The 19,941-nt window shown below is 40.2% G+C and overlaps 1 protein-coding gene across 1 annotated transcript in view; it reads left to right on the top strand.

Annotated features, from left to right (window-relative positions):
* tesk1 (testis associated actin remodelling kinase 1) overlaps positions 1 to 9,270 on the top strand; it is a 37,722-nt gene extending 28,452 nt beyond the window's left edge. The window contains exons 7-11 of the mRNA XM_034676476.1: positions 2,323 to 2,413; positions 4,688 to 4,771; positions 6,483 to 6,569; positions 7,128 to 7,224; positions 7,309 to 9,270. Of these exons, the coding sequence (XP_034532367.1) occupies positions 2,323 to 2,413; positions 4,688 to 4,771; positions 6,483 to 6,569; positions 7,128 to 7,224; positions 7,309 to 8,444 (1,495 nt within the window). The 3' untranslated portion in view covers positions 8,445 to 9,270. The remainder of the gene's footprint in view (positions 1 to 2,322; positions 2,414 to 4,687; positions 4,772 to 6,482; positions 6,570 to 7,127; positions 7,225 to 7,308) is intronic.
* Positions 9,271 to 19,941: the final 10,671 nt, after the last annotated feature.

The following is a 19,941-nucleotide window of genomic DNA, read 5'->3' as shown; positions in this document are numbered from 1 at the left end:
AAAGGAGGGAAGGAGAGGAGATGAGGGGAGTTTAGAAAAAGCACTCCAAATAAGGTCAAAGTATTCTGCTCGCCCTCCTGTTTTTGCTCCTACTGGATCTCTCCTGTCCTTTACTTTCCCATCATCCCTTCGGTGGCGCTCCGTAACTCTTTCTGTACATTCTTTCCCTGCATTCCTTTCTGCTCGCGCTCACTTTACACGTCCCCGTACCGCCGTTCCACTTCTCCAAATTCTGTTTACATTCTGAGCGTCGTCTGTCTCTGCTCCTTCTTTCTTCCCTCCTGCAGTCACTTCCTCTGCTGTATTTTTGCAGCATCATGGCCCACAGTAGCAGATGGAAATAGCACAGAGAGGAAGTATCTGCCAGCAGGGTGTATGGTAGTGTACGTGCGTGTGTATGTGTGTGTGTGTGTGTGTGTGTGTGTGTGTGTGCGTCCTTGCACATTCAAGTGTTCCTTCCTCTTTGCAAAAAAAAAAATTGCACAATATCTGCACCTAACTGAAAACACTGCGGTTTCTTGGACAGGGAGGAAGTGTGCACAAACATAAAACCTTTGATTAGGTGGAGCGTTGATGAAATGGAGCGTGATGCCTGTGTGCTTCAGTGTTTGTTTGCCCTTCATCACGTCTCCTACGAATCACCTGAATGGAAAAATATGCTTTCATGGTTTCTCATGCGTCATGAAGTCTGGAAACAAATGTGTTCTTTTCTTTCAGTGCTGATTTGATGTAACTGTGAACTCAAATCCTTTTCATTCCTTTGAATGCTGCACAACAACTGAATGCTGCGGTGGCTGTTAAAACTCCTGTAAGGATTTTTTTTTAGCTGATTATGAAATAGACCTGTATGACCCAAAAAGGCAAACAAGACCATCTATGCTGATGGATTGTTTCTATATAGTTGTTTTTAATGCTTTAAATAACTGCTGCCAGGTAAATGTCCGACACGGTGAGCTATAGCTTGATGCTAACAGTCTTTGTTCACTATTTCCACAGCAAAGCTGCACAGTGAATGATGTGATTGATAGTTCAATATCTTGATTTGATCAAGAGAAACACAACCTACACACGTACAGGACAAGATCAGCAAGTTCCTGTATTGTCCACAGGGGGTGCCAAAACTGACATAAATTAAAAGTTCCTTATAGGAGTTTTAAAAGTGCAGATTTTTTAGAGTTTATAAGTTAACAATAAAACAGTCATCGTAATCAAATAAAAACTCAAGTCGACAACTTAACATTGCTTTTTTTTGTCTGTTTGGAAAAATCAAGCGAAGATGCTGCAACTAATAATTGTTTTCATAAGAAATCCAAAGATCTTTAAGTATGTGGGGCGCTGGTGGCCTAACAGTCTAAGCGCTCCACATACAGAGCCTATAGTCCTCGTCGCAGAGGTGGCAGAGGTGGCAGAGGTGGCAGAGGTCGCGAGTTCGATTCCCGGCCGCGACCATTTGCTACGTCTTCCCCCACTCTCTGCTCCCCACATTTTCTGTCTATCTACAGCTGTCCTATCAATAAAGGCAAAAACACCCAATAATATAACTTTAAAAAAAAAAAGATTTTAAGTATGTAGAATAAATCAGTGTGGAAAAAATACCAACTTTTTCCGAGAACCAAAAATGACATCATTGAATGTCTTTTTTGTCCAAAACTAAGAAACCAAAACCAAAAATCTCTTCACTTTTTGTCTTTTATAACTAAGAAATGCACTAACTTTGAAAGCGTGAAACTGCAAATATTTTACATTTCTGCTTGAAAAAGCACAAAAAACAATGAATCAATAGTTGCAGAAGTTGTCAATAATTGTCTCATTATGAATTAATAAATTGATTATGAGATTTATGTGATGGTGCACTTTTTCATAGTCAAAGGAAAACTGAGCGATGATGGACTAAACGCCTCCAAGCAGTGAAGTTTTTTTTAAAGAATACCCCGTTAGGTGAATCTAAAATGATACTTCAATAATAATAATAATACATTTTATTTATAAAAGCGTTTTTATAGTTTCTCTAAGACACTTTACCATAAAATAAATTATACAATAGAAAAGCAAAGAAATGGTGCAAAAAAGCAAAACAATATAAAACAAAACAAAACGAAAATCAATTAATTATAGGTTCAAAGACTTTGTGAATAGGTGGGTTTTGAGTCCGGATTTGAATTTGGTGAGTGATGGAGAGAGTCTGAGGTGTTGGGGGAGAGAGCTCCAGAGGGTGGAGGCAGCAACAGAGAAGGCCATGTCCCCCCAGGTTTAAAACTCAACTGTTGGTTTGACATGAAACTAACCCTCTCCTTCTTTATCTCCTCTTCTCTCCCCGCGCAGTGAAGAAGACGAGCAGGAGCCTCTAGCCGTGGTCGGCTCCCCCTACTGGATGGCCCCGGAGGTGCTGCGAGGAGAGGTTTATAATGAGAAGGTAGTGACAGATCGTCTTCCTCATTAGCCGTCAGCTGTGAGAGTTCAAGGTCCAGTGTGGGTGTGATGAAAGCAAATAAAGCGAGAGCCGGGGCAGTGAAGTAGAGCGATAAATATTTAATAAATCAGTTATTACATGAAAGGCAAACGAGGCACCGAGTTATGTAAGAGGTAAAAAAAACTCTTGGCCTTTGTTGCTGGTGTTTTTCTGCGTAGCTGGGTGGAAATCATGATGGCATGTTAGGGTTTCATTTCAGAGATGGTGATGATGGTGGTGATATTTTTGGTTTCACAGACCGTCTGAGTCTAAAAGAAACTACGAATTAACTAGAAACCTGATCCAGACTGTGGATTAGATTGACAAGTACAAATATAATACAAATGCACACAGCTTACATGACAGGAAATCCAAATTTCTTTGTCTAGTTTTTAAAGAGATTGTTTCTTTTTTTTTACTGGGGTTGTATGAGGTACTTGTCAATAGTAAGTGTATTACTCACAGGGGATGCCAGCCGGCTCGAGCCCTTTGTTGAGAAACTGGCCAGAGAACCAGAACGGAAGCGAGGCTATCAACCGCTGCAGACTCCACACATCAGAGAGGAGATCTCAAACTAATGGACTCTCTGACAGCAAACTAAAGCTCTGATTTAAGTAGAGATTAACACTGGCATTAGTGTTTGTGTCAGAGTTTCTTAAAATTAGCTTAATTAACTGGTAGAGCTGACCTCAGCTGCAGATGTTGATAGTTTCTCTGGGCCAGTTACTCAACAAAGGGGCCGGTATCCCCCTGTGGGTGATACACTTACTATCGACAAGCACTTCATACAATCCCACTTAAAAAGATGAACTATCCCTTTAATACATGAATTACCAAGAAAGTCTTTGTAGGTGCAACCTATGAGTTAAATAAAAGAGTGAAGAATGAGCATTTTCTCCCCACTTTATGAAAGTTCCTTTGACAAATGTACCTGTAAAGAAAGAAGACTGTGGATGTGGATGACTGTTGACATACGTAGAAGTTTGTGTGTCAATTACGTAACAATAAAGAATAAAGTGATTTAGGCCAATTTTCAAACATGCTAGTGTGACTTAGGCAACTTTAAACCTGGCTTAAACTGCCCTTTCATTCCATAGGTAAATCAAATTGGTAAGGAGGCAGTCCCTTACCTCACTTCTTCAGGTCTTCTTAACTGGGTTTTTATTAAACTTAACCCATTTCCAACATCCAGTTTTGACAACTTTTTGAAACCTGACTATTAACTGTCCTTTTAATTCCATAAAGCAAACTCACAATGTAAATAACTCTAACCTAAATTAAACAAATGTCAGGTCAATCAAATGCTGAGGAGGCATGTCCCTCTCCTCCCCTGTCCAGCTCTTATTTGCTGGGTTTTTGTATTTATCCCAGTACTATTCATTTTATCCCCTGAATCTTCATTCTCGGTCATCTTGATTTGCCTAACTATGTGTAAAATTGTCAAAGAAGTGATGACACTTGACGGGTGTATCCTAAAGAATCAAAAATTTTGAATTGGGATAAGAATAAAATGGCCAAAGTCACCCTCTTGACATAGGGCCATTGTCCTACAGGACATAAAGAGCATAATCCATTCAACTAAGGATTAAGGTGATTTTACCAGAGGTGGCCAGAATCATCAAGAGATGATTTAGGCCAAAAACTAATTTTTTCAAAATAACTTAGGCCATTATTTTAATAGGGTGACGATATACAGGTAGCTATCCAATATTTGAAGCATTTTCCCAATAGGCTCTTAAGTTGCCACATAGCCAGCCCAGATGTGTTTCAAATACATCTTTGTATCCATGAAGCAGCCACACCAGCTGCCAACTGACTCTGGAGAAACAAGAAACATCCTGCAGATCAGAAAGAGCGTTAAGTCTGAAGATCTGCAGAGCCCTGATGCACCAGTGTGACATTAACACACTCATGCTAACTAACATTAACAACACCATGTTACTTAAAGACATGAGTTTCCCCCAATGCCTCAAACACAAACTGAACAGCATGTTTGCTTCCCTGACTGGCCTAAATGAAAGCTTCCTTTGGGGTTTCGAGGGGCCAGTGTCTCTTTAATTCAGATAAACTGAGGGTTTTTTTTGTCTCTACTGTATATTTAGTCTTCTGTCTTGTAACTAGAAACAAGCTGCAGAATGAAGCACAGGAGTGAACATGCATTGTCGGTCAGTTTTGTGTGTTATTGAATTGTACCTCACTGTGTTTATCCTCCTTTCATTGACTTGTCCTCTTGTCCAGGTGGATGTGTTTGCTTACGGGATCATCCTGTGTGAGATCATAGCGAGGATACAGGCTGACCCCGACATCCTGCCGCGCACTGAGGTAACCGATGACAACGTTATCATCACATGCTCATCATCTTACGCACGTCTCATTTCATAGAGCCCTTTATTATACGAGTACCTGCACTAAAACAAAGAAATATTTGATAGCATACGAGCCGTCTAGGAGAGTTCCTGAATTAATCTATTTGTGTCAGTGTTTCATAAGAACCTCCAACACGTGACTGATGTGGTGAAACGGTTTCTTAAACTCATCTTGACACTCTGCTTGCACAACAGAGATGATTTTGAAAAACAAGTAGAGAGGTATCTGATATTCTGGTGGTGCTGTTAATTTTCATCTCAGAAGAGGAAGCTACATCTTTTTATTTAAGACAAAATGTTACACAACTCTGAAATGTGTTTGCTTCATGATCTGTGTATTTCATATTATATTTGCTGCAAACTCAAACACATTTATCCAAACTGGCTTTTCACACATTTATTTAAACAGGCCTTCGACTCACCTTGTACAGTCTAATGTTTTAATTATGCTGTTGTCTGTTTATTTGACTGTTTTATGATTTAATTTGAATTTGAATATATTTCCTGTGAAGCACTTTGTGATTTTATTCTATGAAAGGTGCTATACTAAATAAAATTTACTTACTTACTTTTCACAGAGCAACGTCATAAAACTGTTAAAGTATAGAATTAAAACTACTTTTATTGTAAAATTTAAACTAGTGTATTTAAAAAAAAAGGACTACTCTGATCTAGATTAAGTAATCTTTTCATTATCACTGAAAATTAAGAAAGTTAACTCAAATTGAAATATTCTTCAGGGATTTTTTATTTATTTATTGAGGCTGTAATCATCAAAATTAAAATGGGAAAATTATTTAAATATTTTAAGTTTGCGTGTAATGAGTGTAATAACATTTTGCTTTGCCAAATGACTTGTGGAAAAGATTAGAGTTTGACATATATGCAAGTTCTAATCTCAAGATTCACTAGTTTGTACTCAACTCAACTCATTTTTATTAAAAAAGCATATTTCACAAATAATAAATACTTAAAAATAAAAACATGGCGATCAAATCATTAAAATAAAATAAAATCATTATAATAAAATAAATCAAATAAAATCAATTAAACACCAGGAAAGAAATGTAAAAATAAAATAGAATAGAATAAGATAAAATAAAATAAAATAAATAAAAATGATGTTAAAATAATGGTAATAATGCTAGGGCTAAAAAGGAAATTACTCCAGGTTAAAAGCCAGATTAAAAAGGTGAGAGATAAAGATAGAACAGACAGATGCAATTTTTTTTTTTTAGTTAAGTTGTTATGGTGACTCTTTTCCCACAATGCAATGCATAAACACAATGACTCCAGATAATCTTGAATTAAATAAAATGAACCATCTTTCCTTCTCTGCCTGCATTAGGCTTCCAAACTACACTTTGACATGTCAGTACATGTTTAGTTCATCTCCCCATTGACATAAACAAAGCATCCACAGCACACACTTGTTCTATATATACTGTATAGAACATGGCATCAGTTCTCATAGTTGCATCTCTCCCCCTTGTGGTCGTTTCACAGTACAGCAGTTAGAGCCACTAAACTGTGGCATTATGAGGTCAATAAATCATAGAGGAGAGGACAGTGCCAGGGTCTTTTAAGGACAGCTCTAAAAACACAGGATGTATTTGAAGAAGTAAACACAGACATTAATGGAAACCTATTTATGTGTTTGTTTACAGGACTTCGGTCTGGATGTGGAGGCCTTTCAGCAGATGGTCGGGGACTGTCCTCCTGACTTCCTGGATTTGGCGATCTCCTGCTGTAACGTAAGAAACAGTCTCTCTCTCCTCTCTGCCTTCTCTGTTTCCTGATCTCTTCTTTGCTCTTGGTTTGGCTGTACACATTAGCCTGATTTCAGTTCTGTTCAAGATAAATGGAAGTTAACATTAACTTTGAAACATGTTGAAAGTCTGACACCCCCCCTGTCATGTACTCCTTTTTGTAGAATCAAATAAATAATTAAAAGCTAAACTTCTCAGAAAACTGAACACATGGACATGAATCAGCGCGACAATGAGTAACCATAAAGAAAGAAACCATGTTTGAGAAAAATGCTAAATGTGTTGACTTCACTTTAGGGGACTTGTCACGTTGCCCATCTTTTTTTTTACAGTGTTAATTGACTTGACACAAAAATTACTTAGTATATCTTTATGTTTTCTGCATTGCCTCTTTCCCACCAGATGTCAAATGTCACTAAACACTGTGTTTAAGGAGAACATACACAGAGCATTCAGTGCAGCTGTCAGCACTTCCTCCTCTTTCATTCATAACTTTGTTCAGTCGATTTAATCTTTCCTCTTGGTTTCTCTCTCTTTTACCAGATGAATGCAACGCATCGTCCATCCTTCTCTCAAATCGTGGTGGATCTTGAGAGGAAGCAGGCTGAAAGGAAACAGAAGGATGAGCCAGCGTTCAAATGTGAGTCTTTGAACACTTTGTGGATGTAATCAAGTTTCAGCTCTTTAAATTAAAGCTAATAACTTTTCCCTTTTTTCTTTGCAGCTGTCTGTCCAGCGATTGGACTGCTACGAAGGCGCTCCCTCGGCCTCCCGTCTGACCGTCGCCTCTCCCGCAGCAAATCAGACATGCTCCATCCCCCAGACGCGCCCCCCTCCGTCACCTTGGCAACTCCAGCACGTGTCAACCCCTTCTCTCAAAGGGAAGACCTCAAAGGCGGCAAGATCAAGCTATTCGACACCCCCAGCAAGTCGGTGATCTCCCTCACTTTCACCCTCCCGCCTCTGCCGGACTGCGACGACCCGGCTGCATCAGAGTCGGACGTAGATGAACAACCCCGGAGGCACAGGCGCTGCCACTCACTCCCCTGCACGCCTCCTCCATACCTCACATCAGCACCGAACACTGTCCTCACAGAAGAGGAGTCCCAGTCTGAGATAGACACTGTGGATGTTGAATTAAATGGACTGGGTGAAGAAGAGCGACTGTTGGAAGAGGGGAAGGAGACTTTTGAGGGGAGTGGGACAAATCAAGGGGGTGATTCGGGTCTTCCTCTGTCACTGGAACCTCTCTCTCTAGACCAAGAGGAGGACAAAGAGGAGGAGGAAGAGGAGCCTATGGACTGTACAAGCTCCCCAGATGCACAAGACAGTACTTCCTCTCCTTACTCAAAACTTTCTGCTGCTCCATCCCATTCCTCAACCCCCATACAACCCTCCACGCCACCATTCTCAAACGGCTGGGGGTCTGCTATTTCCAACGGCCCCCCGTGCCTGCCTCCCCTTTCCAACTTGGATAACAACAACGTGGTTGTGAGTCGCCCCTTGGGATGGAACGTGGCAAATACAACCGGCACTCCAGCCACAACCAACAACAACGGCTACCACTCCCCTCCCAGCGACCCCGCCGGATCGTCCCCATTTGGCTCGGGCAGCGGACACTCTCTGGACCAGGAGGAGGTGATCTCCTGTCCAGGCTGCTGCCTCGCTGGACTTCGTTTCCCTTCAATGTGTCTCAGAGCTCCGCCACGCAGAAATCCCTACAAGAACTTGAACGGGGACCACGCTGCTTCACGTGGACTGCTTGGTCCAGGACCCAAAGGACTTCCACCCTCTCCTACACCAACAACCACCACCAACAGCCTGGAGCCGGGACTCGCTTTACCGGGTGCTCAAACCTAAACTCCTCAGTCAAGGAAACTCTGCTTCAAAAGCTGCTCTCTGGAAATTAAGTGGGTCTTATTAGAATTTGCACAGATTTTAATTCAGCAATACCCCGCTTATTTTCTGGACCTGCTTTTTGATGCAGATCACTCTCCACAGATCCACCAACTTAAACACACTCCAGGTCTACTCTTTTAATGAAAACTGTGGAACTAGAAACTGATATCATGATGAATTTCGCCCTCTGCTGGGCCGAGGGTGTAACAGCTACAGATTTGAGCCGTGCCTGCGTTGAACTGACTGATGATGGGCAGCATCCAGAGCTGTTCAGCATGTTAACACTCCAGTTTTTGGGCCCAGTTGGTTTGTGTGTATATTTGCAGATGTAAAGATTCCTATGACTGATGATATTGATGAAAATGATGCTGAAAAGAGGAATGTTAAGCTTAGTATTATTACTGCTGCAATGACTTTTCATGTTTGGTGCTGTTTCTGAATGAACAGGCAGTTTTGCTTTATGTCTTTAATTATCAGGAGGTGTATGGTGCACTGCTGAGAGGTGTGAGTGTGGAGTGGATTGATTGTGTGAAAGGCTCGACATGCCTGTGTTCGTGTGTGTGTGTGTATGTGAGAGAGGAAGGGAAAGAGTGTGTGCTGTACACCGTTCTTTTGTGGCTGTATGATCTCTATTGGCCTGGTTAAGCACTTCAGCTGTATTACTGTTGTTAATAAGGAAAATATTGATGTCATTATTACTTTTGGGAATGAAAGGTCAAAGACCTGCTTAAGAGATGTACAGATTCTTATTATTTAAAGATGACATTGAATAAAAAGATAGAATGCAGTGTTGTTGTCTTGACATTGATATGGCTTTAATGTAGTTACTGTTAGTCCAAGACCATACTATAGTCACATTAATACATAGTTTTATAACTCATTATTTCCAATACTTTACGCCAAAATATCCACTAAACTGAGATTTTAATGAACTCCACCTGTACCTTGAGCAAATGGCACAAAAGCATGCTAACAAGCTAAATGAACATGCTGGTTATGGTAAAAAATTATACAGTTAAGTACCAACATGTTAGCATGTTGAATAGAGATCAATTCAAGAGTGTTTAATACCCTTCCAAGTTCATACACTAACTGAAATGTTGACATAATTAATGTGTTAGCAACAACATGTTAGCCACATCGTTGTTAGCTACCTTTTCAAAATGAATTTGGCTAAGTAGCACATAAAAACAGACTGACTTGCATGCTAACAAATTTAGAAATATTGTCAACTTACAGAGCATTTATGTGTTAGCAGTTCTGGACAAAGTACACAGCTTCATTACTTAAGTCAAAGTATAGATCCCCCGTGTCAAATATTACTCCAATACAAGTGAAAGTTGCTCTGTCAGATTGTTACTTGAGTTAAAGTACGGAAGTACTTCCTTTTAAAAATACTTACGTATTCAAAGTACTTCTTAAAAAATCTCAAAATATTGTATTTTCATCATACATAAATGCAGTCAAGAATACATACAGGAGTACATTCTGTTACATTATGTTTACATAGAAACAATTACTTCAAATCTCTAAAAACTATACCATGGAATAAAAACAGACACTAAGTTACTCCAATTACAGACAACTTAGTTTGAAATGTTCACCTGGAATTAAACAAATGTGACGTAGCTCAACACGCTCTCTCAGGTTGGACAGTGAATGTTTGTATGTTTGGGCAGAGTGGGAAACCGGGAGAACATTTCAAACGATACGTATCATTCTTCATTTCAAAAACCTCCAACATGGGCTGAAGATATGGACATGGGAGCTCAGGTGGAGAATTATAGCCATCATTACCACCTCTAAATGAACTGCCTGATCTGAGTGATGATCTGTGTTTGCTCCACGTTCAACCGTGGGGACGCAGGATATACAGGTACGACTAAACCACTGAGACAAACAGAACTACACAAACACATTTTACTGTCTTAAGGATCAGATTTCAGAAAGAGAAGGAAATTGATGAGCTGACTTCAAAGCTAAAGTGGTGAGTAACTAGAGCACTGATAGAAATGTAGTGGAGTCAGAAGTACGATAATTGTCTTCTGAATGTAGTGGAGTAAAAGTAATAAGTTCCCTTTAAAAAATAATACTCAAGTAAAGTACAGATACTCCAAATATGTACTTAAGTACTTTACTCAAGTAAATTTACTTTGTTACTGTCCACCACTGTGTGTTAGCATCATCATTGATAAGCATTTTTGTGTGCTCAGTAACAAATTCAACATGCCAGCATGCAAAGCAGCTAAATATGGATGGTAAAGCTGGTTAAAAATGAAACTGTTAAGCATAGTATATCATTTTGAGCTTTTCAGCCACATTATTTGCAAAAAACGACAAAGAAAAATAAAAAGCACATTTAGTAGGAACAATTTCTCTACCTATTTTCACATTTTTCACAGATTTTGACCTCTTTGACCTCTTGTTTGTAATTTTACCAGTTTGACAAAATGAAACAAACGCGATAGAATATTTTTGTTTTAAACAACACATCGAATAAGAAAAACTGACAAATTGATCTTCAAATTTAAAAAAAAATGTACATGAAAACACATCACTACGGGACTTAGATGGCTGACGGGACAGAAAAAATTGGAGGGAAACTTTCAAAAAGCAAAATTCAAGAGCACTAAAAACGTGATTTTATGAAAGATTGAGTGTGGCCAGACTTAAAAAGAGGAACAGTAACACATTTACTTAACATCTACTACAATCAGAAACAAATTTACATCTTCTGTTTTGTTTCAGCTGTAAAGTCTCCTCCTTTAAGTAGATTACAGCCTTTCCTCTCCTTTACAAAAATACTGGCCTTCAATTAAATCCTTATCTCTCCACCCCTTCCACGCTCCTGTCTGCTCCACTCTGTCATCCTCCCCTGCGGCTTATTCCATCTCGTCCTCAGTGCCTCTCCACAGGAGCCGGGAGTCTTTCACCTCTTGTTCTGTACATGCAGTATAGTTAAGATCATCACTGTGTTGCTTGCTTGATCCAGGGGTCACAGAAGTGCCATGGAGCCTCCAGAGAAAATGAAGGACTGGTTGAGAGCATCCATGAGGTTTTGTGTCATGCTTGCTCTGCTTGTGAAAGGTGAGTGCTGAACTTAAAAGCACAGTTTATGAATTGTTTTGTGTTACCGTGTTCTTTATGGTATGCAAGCCTTGCATGGGTTAACAATGTTGTGACAATTAGACTTAAAGCGTCAATGAGCATCTCTGTAATTGTGCTATTTTGGTGTTCGGGTTTCGTGCAAACCTCCCAGGGTCGTTGGGGTTAGTCTGCTACACGACTGTGGAATCACTGGATTTAGGATGCCTCCTGCGGTGGGATTGTCCCCATGCCAGTTCTAATACCACCTACACTGTGCAGACAAAGACTCAGGGGTAAGTATAACTGTCTGTGTGAGAGAGAGACAGACAGTCCTGTAACTGCACACACTTTGCTCTGCATTCAATATCTGGATGCATGAAACAATTTTAAAGCATTGCTGTGTTTGCATCAAATTTTCCAATGCAACTAAATTGTTCATTAAAACATGTATAATATGCATGTATTACTATTATTCTTGCTTTATTCACCTTTCCACTTCAAATTAGAGAACCACTCTCACTCTACTCTAGTTATTGGAGTAAAAAAAAAGACTATATTTCAAAGTATAGGCATTAAAGCACTGTACTGTATAGTTGAGGATGGATTAGTTGGCGATATTAACAAGATAGCAGTATATGAGGTAGTTTAAATTAGGCAGCACTTCTACCAGCTGCAACATACAGTCATGAGCATCACTAGAATCTATGATAATAACTCAATAATATATCATAATGACATAGTGCAAAGTACTTAGGCAGTACTTTTAATTTTGGTGCCTGGAGTTGCATAGAATTTTTTATTCTTGGAGTAAAATACATAATCGGAGGACATATCCTCAAGAAACTTTGATGCCTTGTGCAGAAATATGTATTGAGACTTGGCCACAGAGAATTCAAACATCCAACATTTGTATTTTAAAAGGTTTAACCTTGTAAAATTTTGCATTTTTCCTCATGCACATATTATAACTTAACGACACTGTATGCAATTCTATATGCTCTCTTTGCAGGGACCCCTGGCAAGATGTATCGTGGTGCGTTTGGATCTCATCCCGCAGCTGCGACATCTCTCACACATTCTCAAACTTTGAGCTGTACAACATGATCCGTCTCGGCGTCCACCTTGACCCCAGCTCCACCATCTGGATCGAGCCTCGCAAGTTCGACTACAGCGACTTCAGTCAGTGGCGTTTTTTTCGTTTTCTTAAACATATAAGTCTAAAATGTTTAAAAAGCACAGATCCTGCAGAAGTGTCAGATGAGAGTGAAAGTGCTCTTTATTTTGAACCTGCGGCTTTGGAAAGTACAACAGCCTGTTTTAATGTGTAATGTTTTATCCTGTAATTAAAGTCGGGCTTTAAGATAATTAACGGTCCCTCCTTCTCTGTTCCCCTCCAGACTACAGCCCTCCTTCTGTCACAGTCTCTTTGAAAGAGGAGCAGCTGTTGGTGAAGGTGCAGTTCCCCTGTGCAGCCAACAGGAGGTGCTCCATGGAGAGGTGCTGTCCCATCACTCAGCTGATCGACCCTTGGACCACAGTGACTGTGTACAACAACCTCAATCAGTCTCAGTATCAGGTCTGACATGCATGTTGGCTGTTTTTGTAATATTTATATTTATATTAAAGAAACTATGGACTAAAATCTCTTCTATAGTTAACTTCAACTCAGTTAGCTGATAAAGAAAGAAGACAAAGTTGCTGTTAGGAGCCTCCAGAGTTGGACCAGTGTGCTTCAACCCTTCTCTAAGAACATTATTTAGAGATCTCTTAAAGCTAAATAAGACTCTAAGGGTAGAAATTTAGTCAGTGTCTGAAACTGACATTTAAAATCCAATCAATGCATCTCAAATATTGGGTTTTTGTGAGATAAGGTTGATAGCCTATACCTTAAAAATGATAAAGATGTGTTATCAGCTCCCTGTGCATGGGTGGGTTCTCTCTGGGTACTCCGACTTCCTCCCACAGTCCAAAAACATGCTCACCAGGTTAATTGATCACTCTAAATTGCCCGTAGGTGTGAGTGTGTGCGTGAATGGTTGTCTGTCTCTCTGTGTAAGCCCTTTGATAGGTTGGTGACCTGTCCAGGGATGACCCTGCCTTCCGCCCGAAGCCAGCTGGGATTGGCTCCAGCCCCCCCGTGACCCCTGACGGGATAAGCGGTCAAGATAATGGATGGATGGATGTGTCATCAGCTCTTTTGGCTTTTGAATCTGTGCTTTTATTTTGAAGGGCATTGCTTTGTGTTCTTGCAGAGCCGCACAGTTTGGACCCAGGAAGCAGTCTCCTATGTGGAGTTTTCTGGCTTGGCTCCGGGTCAGAACTACTGTGCTGTTGCCAACTTCTCTTTTCCGACCTTCTCCATGGCTGCTTCTCCGAAATCTGCCCCCCAGTGTGTCGTGACGGTGTCCAAAGCAGGTGAGAGGAAGACTTTTCATACTTTAAATCTCACACCTGAAACTAAAAACTATAACCATTCTGAAGAAACTTACCAACACATGAATTTGCTGGCATTTCTACATATAAGAGGTCAAGGTTTAGCAGATTTGACTCTAAATATCTTCCAAGAGATGGAAAACTCACCTTTTGTTTACCCTTTCAATGGTGCAAAATCCTGTCCTCCCACATTTAGTCCAAAGGATGGAATTTAATTTCCTGTTTGTGATTCTTCTCACTCTGCAGCTTCACTTTGGCTCGTCTTGTTATTTTGCAGCACTTGTTTTGTATTCATTGGAGCAGTGATGTGTTGAACTTGTCTGTGTCTTTCCCTCAGGGTTGGTGCCTCTGCTGTGTCTGGCTGCAGGGCTGACCTCTCTGCTCCTTGTTCCACTTCTCACCATGTTCTTACAAAGACCAAAACAAGAAGAACCGATCACTGAAAACCAACCCAAGACCCAGGTATTTCTCAGAATAAGAAATCAGAATTCCCACAAATATATCCCTCCTTTACAGACAGCTGACCCTGCGTTTCTCTCATAAAGGCACCCATTCCTGATCCAGTTACTTTGGTCCCAACTACCCTGGAACCTGTCAACCATCATGACATCCACGTTGAGTTTATAGAGGATCCACTCTCAGATGAGTCCTCCTCTAGCCTTGAACACAACCAGGACCAGACTTTGACCCTGAAAAATGGCAGTGATTCCATACATTGTGACTCCAGCTCAGGTGCAGTGTACTGTGACAGCGGCGGGGTGGAGCTTGAGCGAGGTTTGGACTCTGGTATCAGCATCCCGCCTGCATCTCACTTTTCGGATGAGACATGTAGGACTAATGGAGACTGATGCTTAAAGACTGAGATCCATCTGATCATGTGAGTTTTAAAGGTTGCTCTGTAGAGGCTGTTGTCTTCAGGGTAAGGTTTCACCTCATCACTTGCTCCACTGAAAAGTCGTGAGGAAATCTTACCTTGTTATGAAAAAGGTGGGAAACTGAGGAAGAGTGAGTTTCGCTCAACTCTTGTCTACTATTTTCACTTTATAAAGACAAGAAAGAGGAGAACAGAAATGCTAAGGATCTATCTTTATGGAGTCCTGTTCGGGGTACCCAGCAATGCCCTGGACAGGCTCCAGTATGTGCAGAACTCAGCTGCCAGGGTTCTCACGCACACCAAGCCCTGGCAGCACATCACCCCCACTCTCATTCACCTCCACTGGCTCCCTGTAAAGTACCGTATCTCCTATAAACTCCTCTTCCTCACCTACAAGTCCCTTGCCCCCCCAATACCTGGCTGACCTCTATCCAACAACACACTCCATCCTGGAACCTACGGTCTTCGGACCTGGGTCTCCTTTCCATCCCCTGGATTAAGCTGCAGACTTTTGGAGACAGAGCCTTTTAAAAAAAGCAGTCAAAATGCACCTTTTCCTCAAGGCCTTTCCCCATTAGATAGTGTTGTCCCCACCTACCCTCCAGACCCCCGACCTGACCCTGTGAAGCGACCTTGGGTTTCTTGAAAGTCCCTATATAAATACCAGTTATTATTATTATTATTGTTATTATTAAGGATACTGGTATTTGGGGTACTTCGAAAAACCCAAAATATAAGCCTAAGTAGAGATCTAATGACACCTTACACAGCTCTCTGGGCTCCCTTGTAATAATACTTGCAGAAACCCAACTTTAATCCGACAATGGGAAAACAGGCAGAAACCTCAAGCAGAACCAGACACGTTGATGAACAGCCATCTGCCCAAAAGTATGATAAAAACAAACCTGAATCTTCAGATTGGCTCTGATTATATACTTGACCCCTGACTTCATTTCTTGTAGTCTTTACAATGTTACAATATTACAATGTTACCATGTCATTTAGCAGACGCTTTTATCCAAAGCAACGTACATACAAGAACAAGAACAACACAAGCAAAGATCTAGACAAGAGGAAACAAGATCAGTAAGAGTAACAAAGTGCTTCAAGTTCATTTGGATGCAGGTACTGCCAAGAAGTGTAAAGGCAATGCACAAAAGTAAGTAAGTTTTTTTTTTTCTTGTAAAATGAGGAACTGCTGCAATGAAGCAACCAAACAATTTAAGACCTTCCATTATCATCATCAACAATTAACCTCACCCCAATAATGACCAAAGTACCAAGTGCTGGGTCACTCCAGAGCTGAACAGATTCCCAGAGTAGAGCAGGACAGTGCGAGTCAACTGTAGCTGGAAGACATGATCTGCCACTGGGGACAACAGTGGAGAACAGTCTAGCTAAGTGCATAGTGTTTCCTAAAGAGCTGGGTCTTTAGCTGTCTTTTGAAAGTAGAGAGGGACTCTGCAGATCGAATGGAGTTGGACAATTCATTCCACCATTTAGGGACAACAGAAGAGAAGAGTCGAGCTAGTGATTTTGAGGCCTTATGTGCTGGAAGCACTGGGCGCTTTTCTGAGGCTGAGCATAGTGGGCTTGGATGAGGCGTTCCAGGTAAACTATTGGACTGTATCTTTATTGGAATTTACTGTTTCGAAAAAGAGAGAAGATGATGTTCGACAAAGGTCATGACTCCAAATCAAATTCCTCAATGTCTTCAAGTGGCAGAAATGTGGCCTCCATTTTTAAAGGTATAAGCACATTCCCCTGGCTCTGACTGCTTGTCCAATGAGTCAGAGTGTGGCATAGAGAGGGTCAGAGGATTGATGGGGAATGAGCATCACCAATGAAGCAGAAATAGTTTATCCAACAAATCCAAAAGGAGCTGTTTCTGTGTACCAGTGATTCAGAGAAAACTCTAAATGTGGTAGCGGTTGTTCCCCCCTCTGCTTGCTTTGCGCTGGGGTCCAGTGACTCTCAATGATGATGTCCAAAAAACATAAGCTTCATAAGCAAGAATTATGAAAACGTCAGTGTAACCACAGCTACTTCATGCTGCTTTTTTACCCCCCAAAAAGTGATAACAGAGAGTACTTTATTTCACCATTCATTGGTCTGAATTTTTCTGACTCATCGCTGCCTCTTACCCGTGACTGACGCCTCATTTTGCCTCCTGCATTAAAACAAGGAACATCTTGACATCTCACTTTTCCTGCCCTCTGTTTTGCTGGTTTTGCATTCTTTCCGCAACATTGGGGGCGCCTTGGGGATTTGGCTGTCCAGAATTGTTTGTTCCCTACTCTACCTTTTCCAGAGTCCACAGAGACCCGGGGGGTTATCCAAAGCTCCAAGAACAAGGTTTTTATTAATAAGCACAATGTGTATTTTGTTGTCAAGAGATGATTAATGTATGAAGCAAGAAGCTGGCTTGTGGGAATTTGCACCTGTCTACACAACGGTCGGACGTGGTGCATGTTTGACAATTTGTGTTTTACTTTATGCTATCTGCAGGAATGTTTCTAAAGAAATACACCAGTTGTGAGTAGCTTTAGGCATTGCTACTTCAAGCTGATTCCAGCTCTGACCTTACACTTGTCCTTTTTATTTCATAAGCTGATCAGATCACTTTTTTGTGTAACTATCAAACTCATTGCTGGTAATAAATCATTTACCCATCAAAAACTGTCATTACCTTACTTATGAATTGAAAAACTGGACTTTGGATACCAAATCATCACAAAGAAGTTAAATTCTTATTTGTACAGAAAAAGGATGCCATCATTTAAATCAGTAATGTCCAAAGTACGACCTGGGGGCCAATCGTGGCCCAAGGTCCATTTATTTATGGCCCCAAGCTTCCATCTTAAATTGTGTTATTTATAGCAAAGATATTAATCACATTCTGAATCAACTGTACATTTGCAGTTTCTTTCAAGTGCACAAACAAAACTAAAGTTAATCCAGAAACATCTCAAAAAGCTTCATATGGACTTCTTGTATAAAAGCCAAAGCTCTGGGAATTCTGCAAGACGGCAATAAAGAAGAAACACATGAACCCTTAAAGTTGACAGGTTTTCAAATTAATGTTTTTATCATGATGTGAAAATGTTCTTGATGAACACTAAAAGTTCAGAAGACACAAGACAAAATCAAAATTAGGAAATTGTACAGAAAAGGCAAAATTTGGTGCAGAAAAATTGTTCAGAACTTAGGAAAATAATTATTTAGTTCTTAAAATGTTGTCTGCTGGTCAGAAAAGTCTTAAAAACAACATGAAAAAGAAGTGAGATGAAATCCAGATCGTGATCCTGCCATAGGAAAATAATGAGACAATATTTTTCCCACATTGCCCGACCCGAATGAAAACATTTTCCTGCAGAAGAAGATAACGTTTGAAAATGTTTACGAGGCTGGTTGAGAACTGAGGACTACCTAGTTACTGATTTATTGAGAACAAATTTAAAATAAGTGTTATCAAATAAATATTTCCTATATACCTTTTATGATTCTTAAGTCTCAGTAGGAGCCACTGGTCCTAAGGCATTCTGACAACATCAAATGTGTCCCTCTTTGAAAAAAGAGTGGACACTACACTGATTTAGATAATACTTGACAAAAACAACATTTAAGTACAAAAAGAAGCTAATAACCAGAACAAATCCGTAAATCCATGTTGTAAAGGCGGCTGGGGAATACTGACCTCTTATTGTCACTTAAGCTAGCTTGTAAGGGTGGGTTTATTTCATTTTTTCTCCCCCTCAAGAGACTCAATGTCTAACTTCATGAACTTGTTTCTTTACTTAGTTTGTCTTTCAACATAAAGCAGTAGCTCAATCTTCTAAATGTGGAGAATATATAACAGTATCTCATTCTACAGCTAGCTAGCTCCAGAGCTGACAGTACGCTATCAGTAACATGAATTTCACTTTACCCATAGGACAATAAATGTAGAGAGGAGATCTCAAAAGTGTTTCATTCATGTCTCCTAGACAACAATGAGATCTGTTTGAAAGCACAATGAGACTATAGCTTATGTCTCCTGTTTCTCATTCTTGCCTCCAGAAAAAAAGTTGTAAAAAGTCTCAGCTTAGTCTCCCTTTCAGTTCAAAAGGAGATCTCATCAAAATCTGAAATGATTCTCAGGTATTTCTCAAGTTTTGTGACTCCTTTTGAGCTCAGGTGGAGAAATCAGGGAGCTCTCTCAATTGTCTCAATCTAACCTCATCCATTTGTTTTTGTCAGACTCAGTTTTTGTGTCTCAAGTTGAGCTCAGATGGAGCAAAGAAAGAGCCTGAGCTCATATTTTCATGAACATTTATAGTGCCCTGCAAAATTAAGATTTCAATGCAATTGTCCACAAAGATACAATTCTCATTAAAACATTTGAACTACTTGCAAGATCAGCTATTTAGATGTGAAATTATCTCTTCTTTGACTTCACAATATGGTCCCTCCTTTACAAGTCTGTTTGGAACAAAACAACTTCACAAAGATTTAGTGAATTTGAGAGAAATTGCAAAAGATAGAGATTTCATACCAGGTATGACCGACCATTTATTTAAACTATGGGCCGCAAAAGGGCTGACCAGATTTAGCCAGATTATTACAATTAAAGGGGTGGACTCTTTTGTGCACTGGTGGCCTAGTAGTCTAAGTGCCCCACATACAGAGGCTACAGTCCTCGTCACAGGGGTCACCGGTTCAATTCCCGGCTGGTTGAACATTTCCTGCATGTCTTCCCCCGCTCACTACTCCCCACATTTCCTGTCTCTCTTCAGCTGTCCTGTCAAATAAAGGCAAAAAAAAATATTTTAAAAAAAGAGAGGAAAATTAGCCATTAATGAGATCTCTCATTTAAGTCTCAAATAAGACTCATGTCATGGTCTCAACTATTTCTCCTAGTGAATTTTAGGAGAAACTAATGAGAAACCAATGAGAACAATTTGAAACTTGAATGAGGCTGAAGTGAGAATCTCAATTTAAAAATCCCAATAAAAATGTTTTTAATCTCATTATTAGCTCCATTACTGACCATTTCAACTGATATTTAGTGCAATGGTGTTCTTT

This window comes from Notolabrus celidotus, chromosome 23 (genome assembly GCF_009762535.1).
Source record: "Notolabrus celidotus isolate fNotCel1 chromosome 23, fNotCel1.pri, whole genome shotgun sequence".
NCBI classification, from domain to species: domain Eukaryota; kingdom Metazoa; phylum Chordata; class Actinopteri; order Labriformes; family Labridae; genus Notolabrus; species Notolabrus celidotus.
The sequence above is the reverse complement of the archived record's forward strand: the minus strand, read 5'-3'. Positions and strand labels throughout refer to the sequence as shown.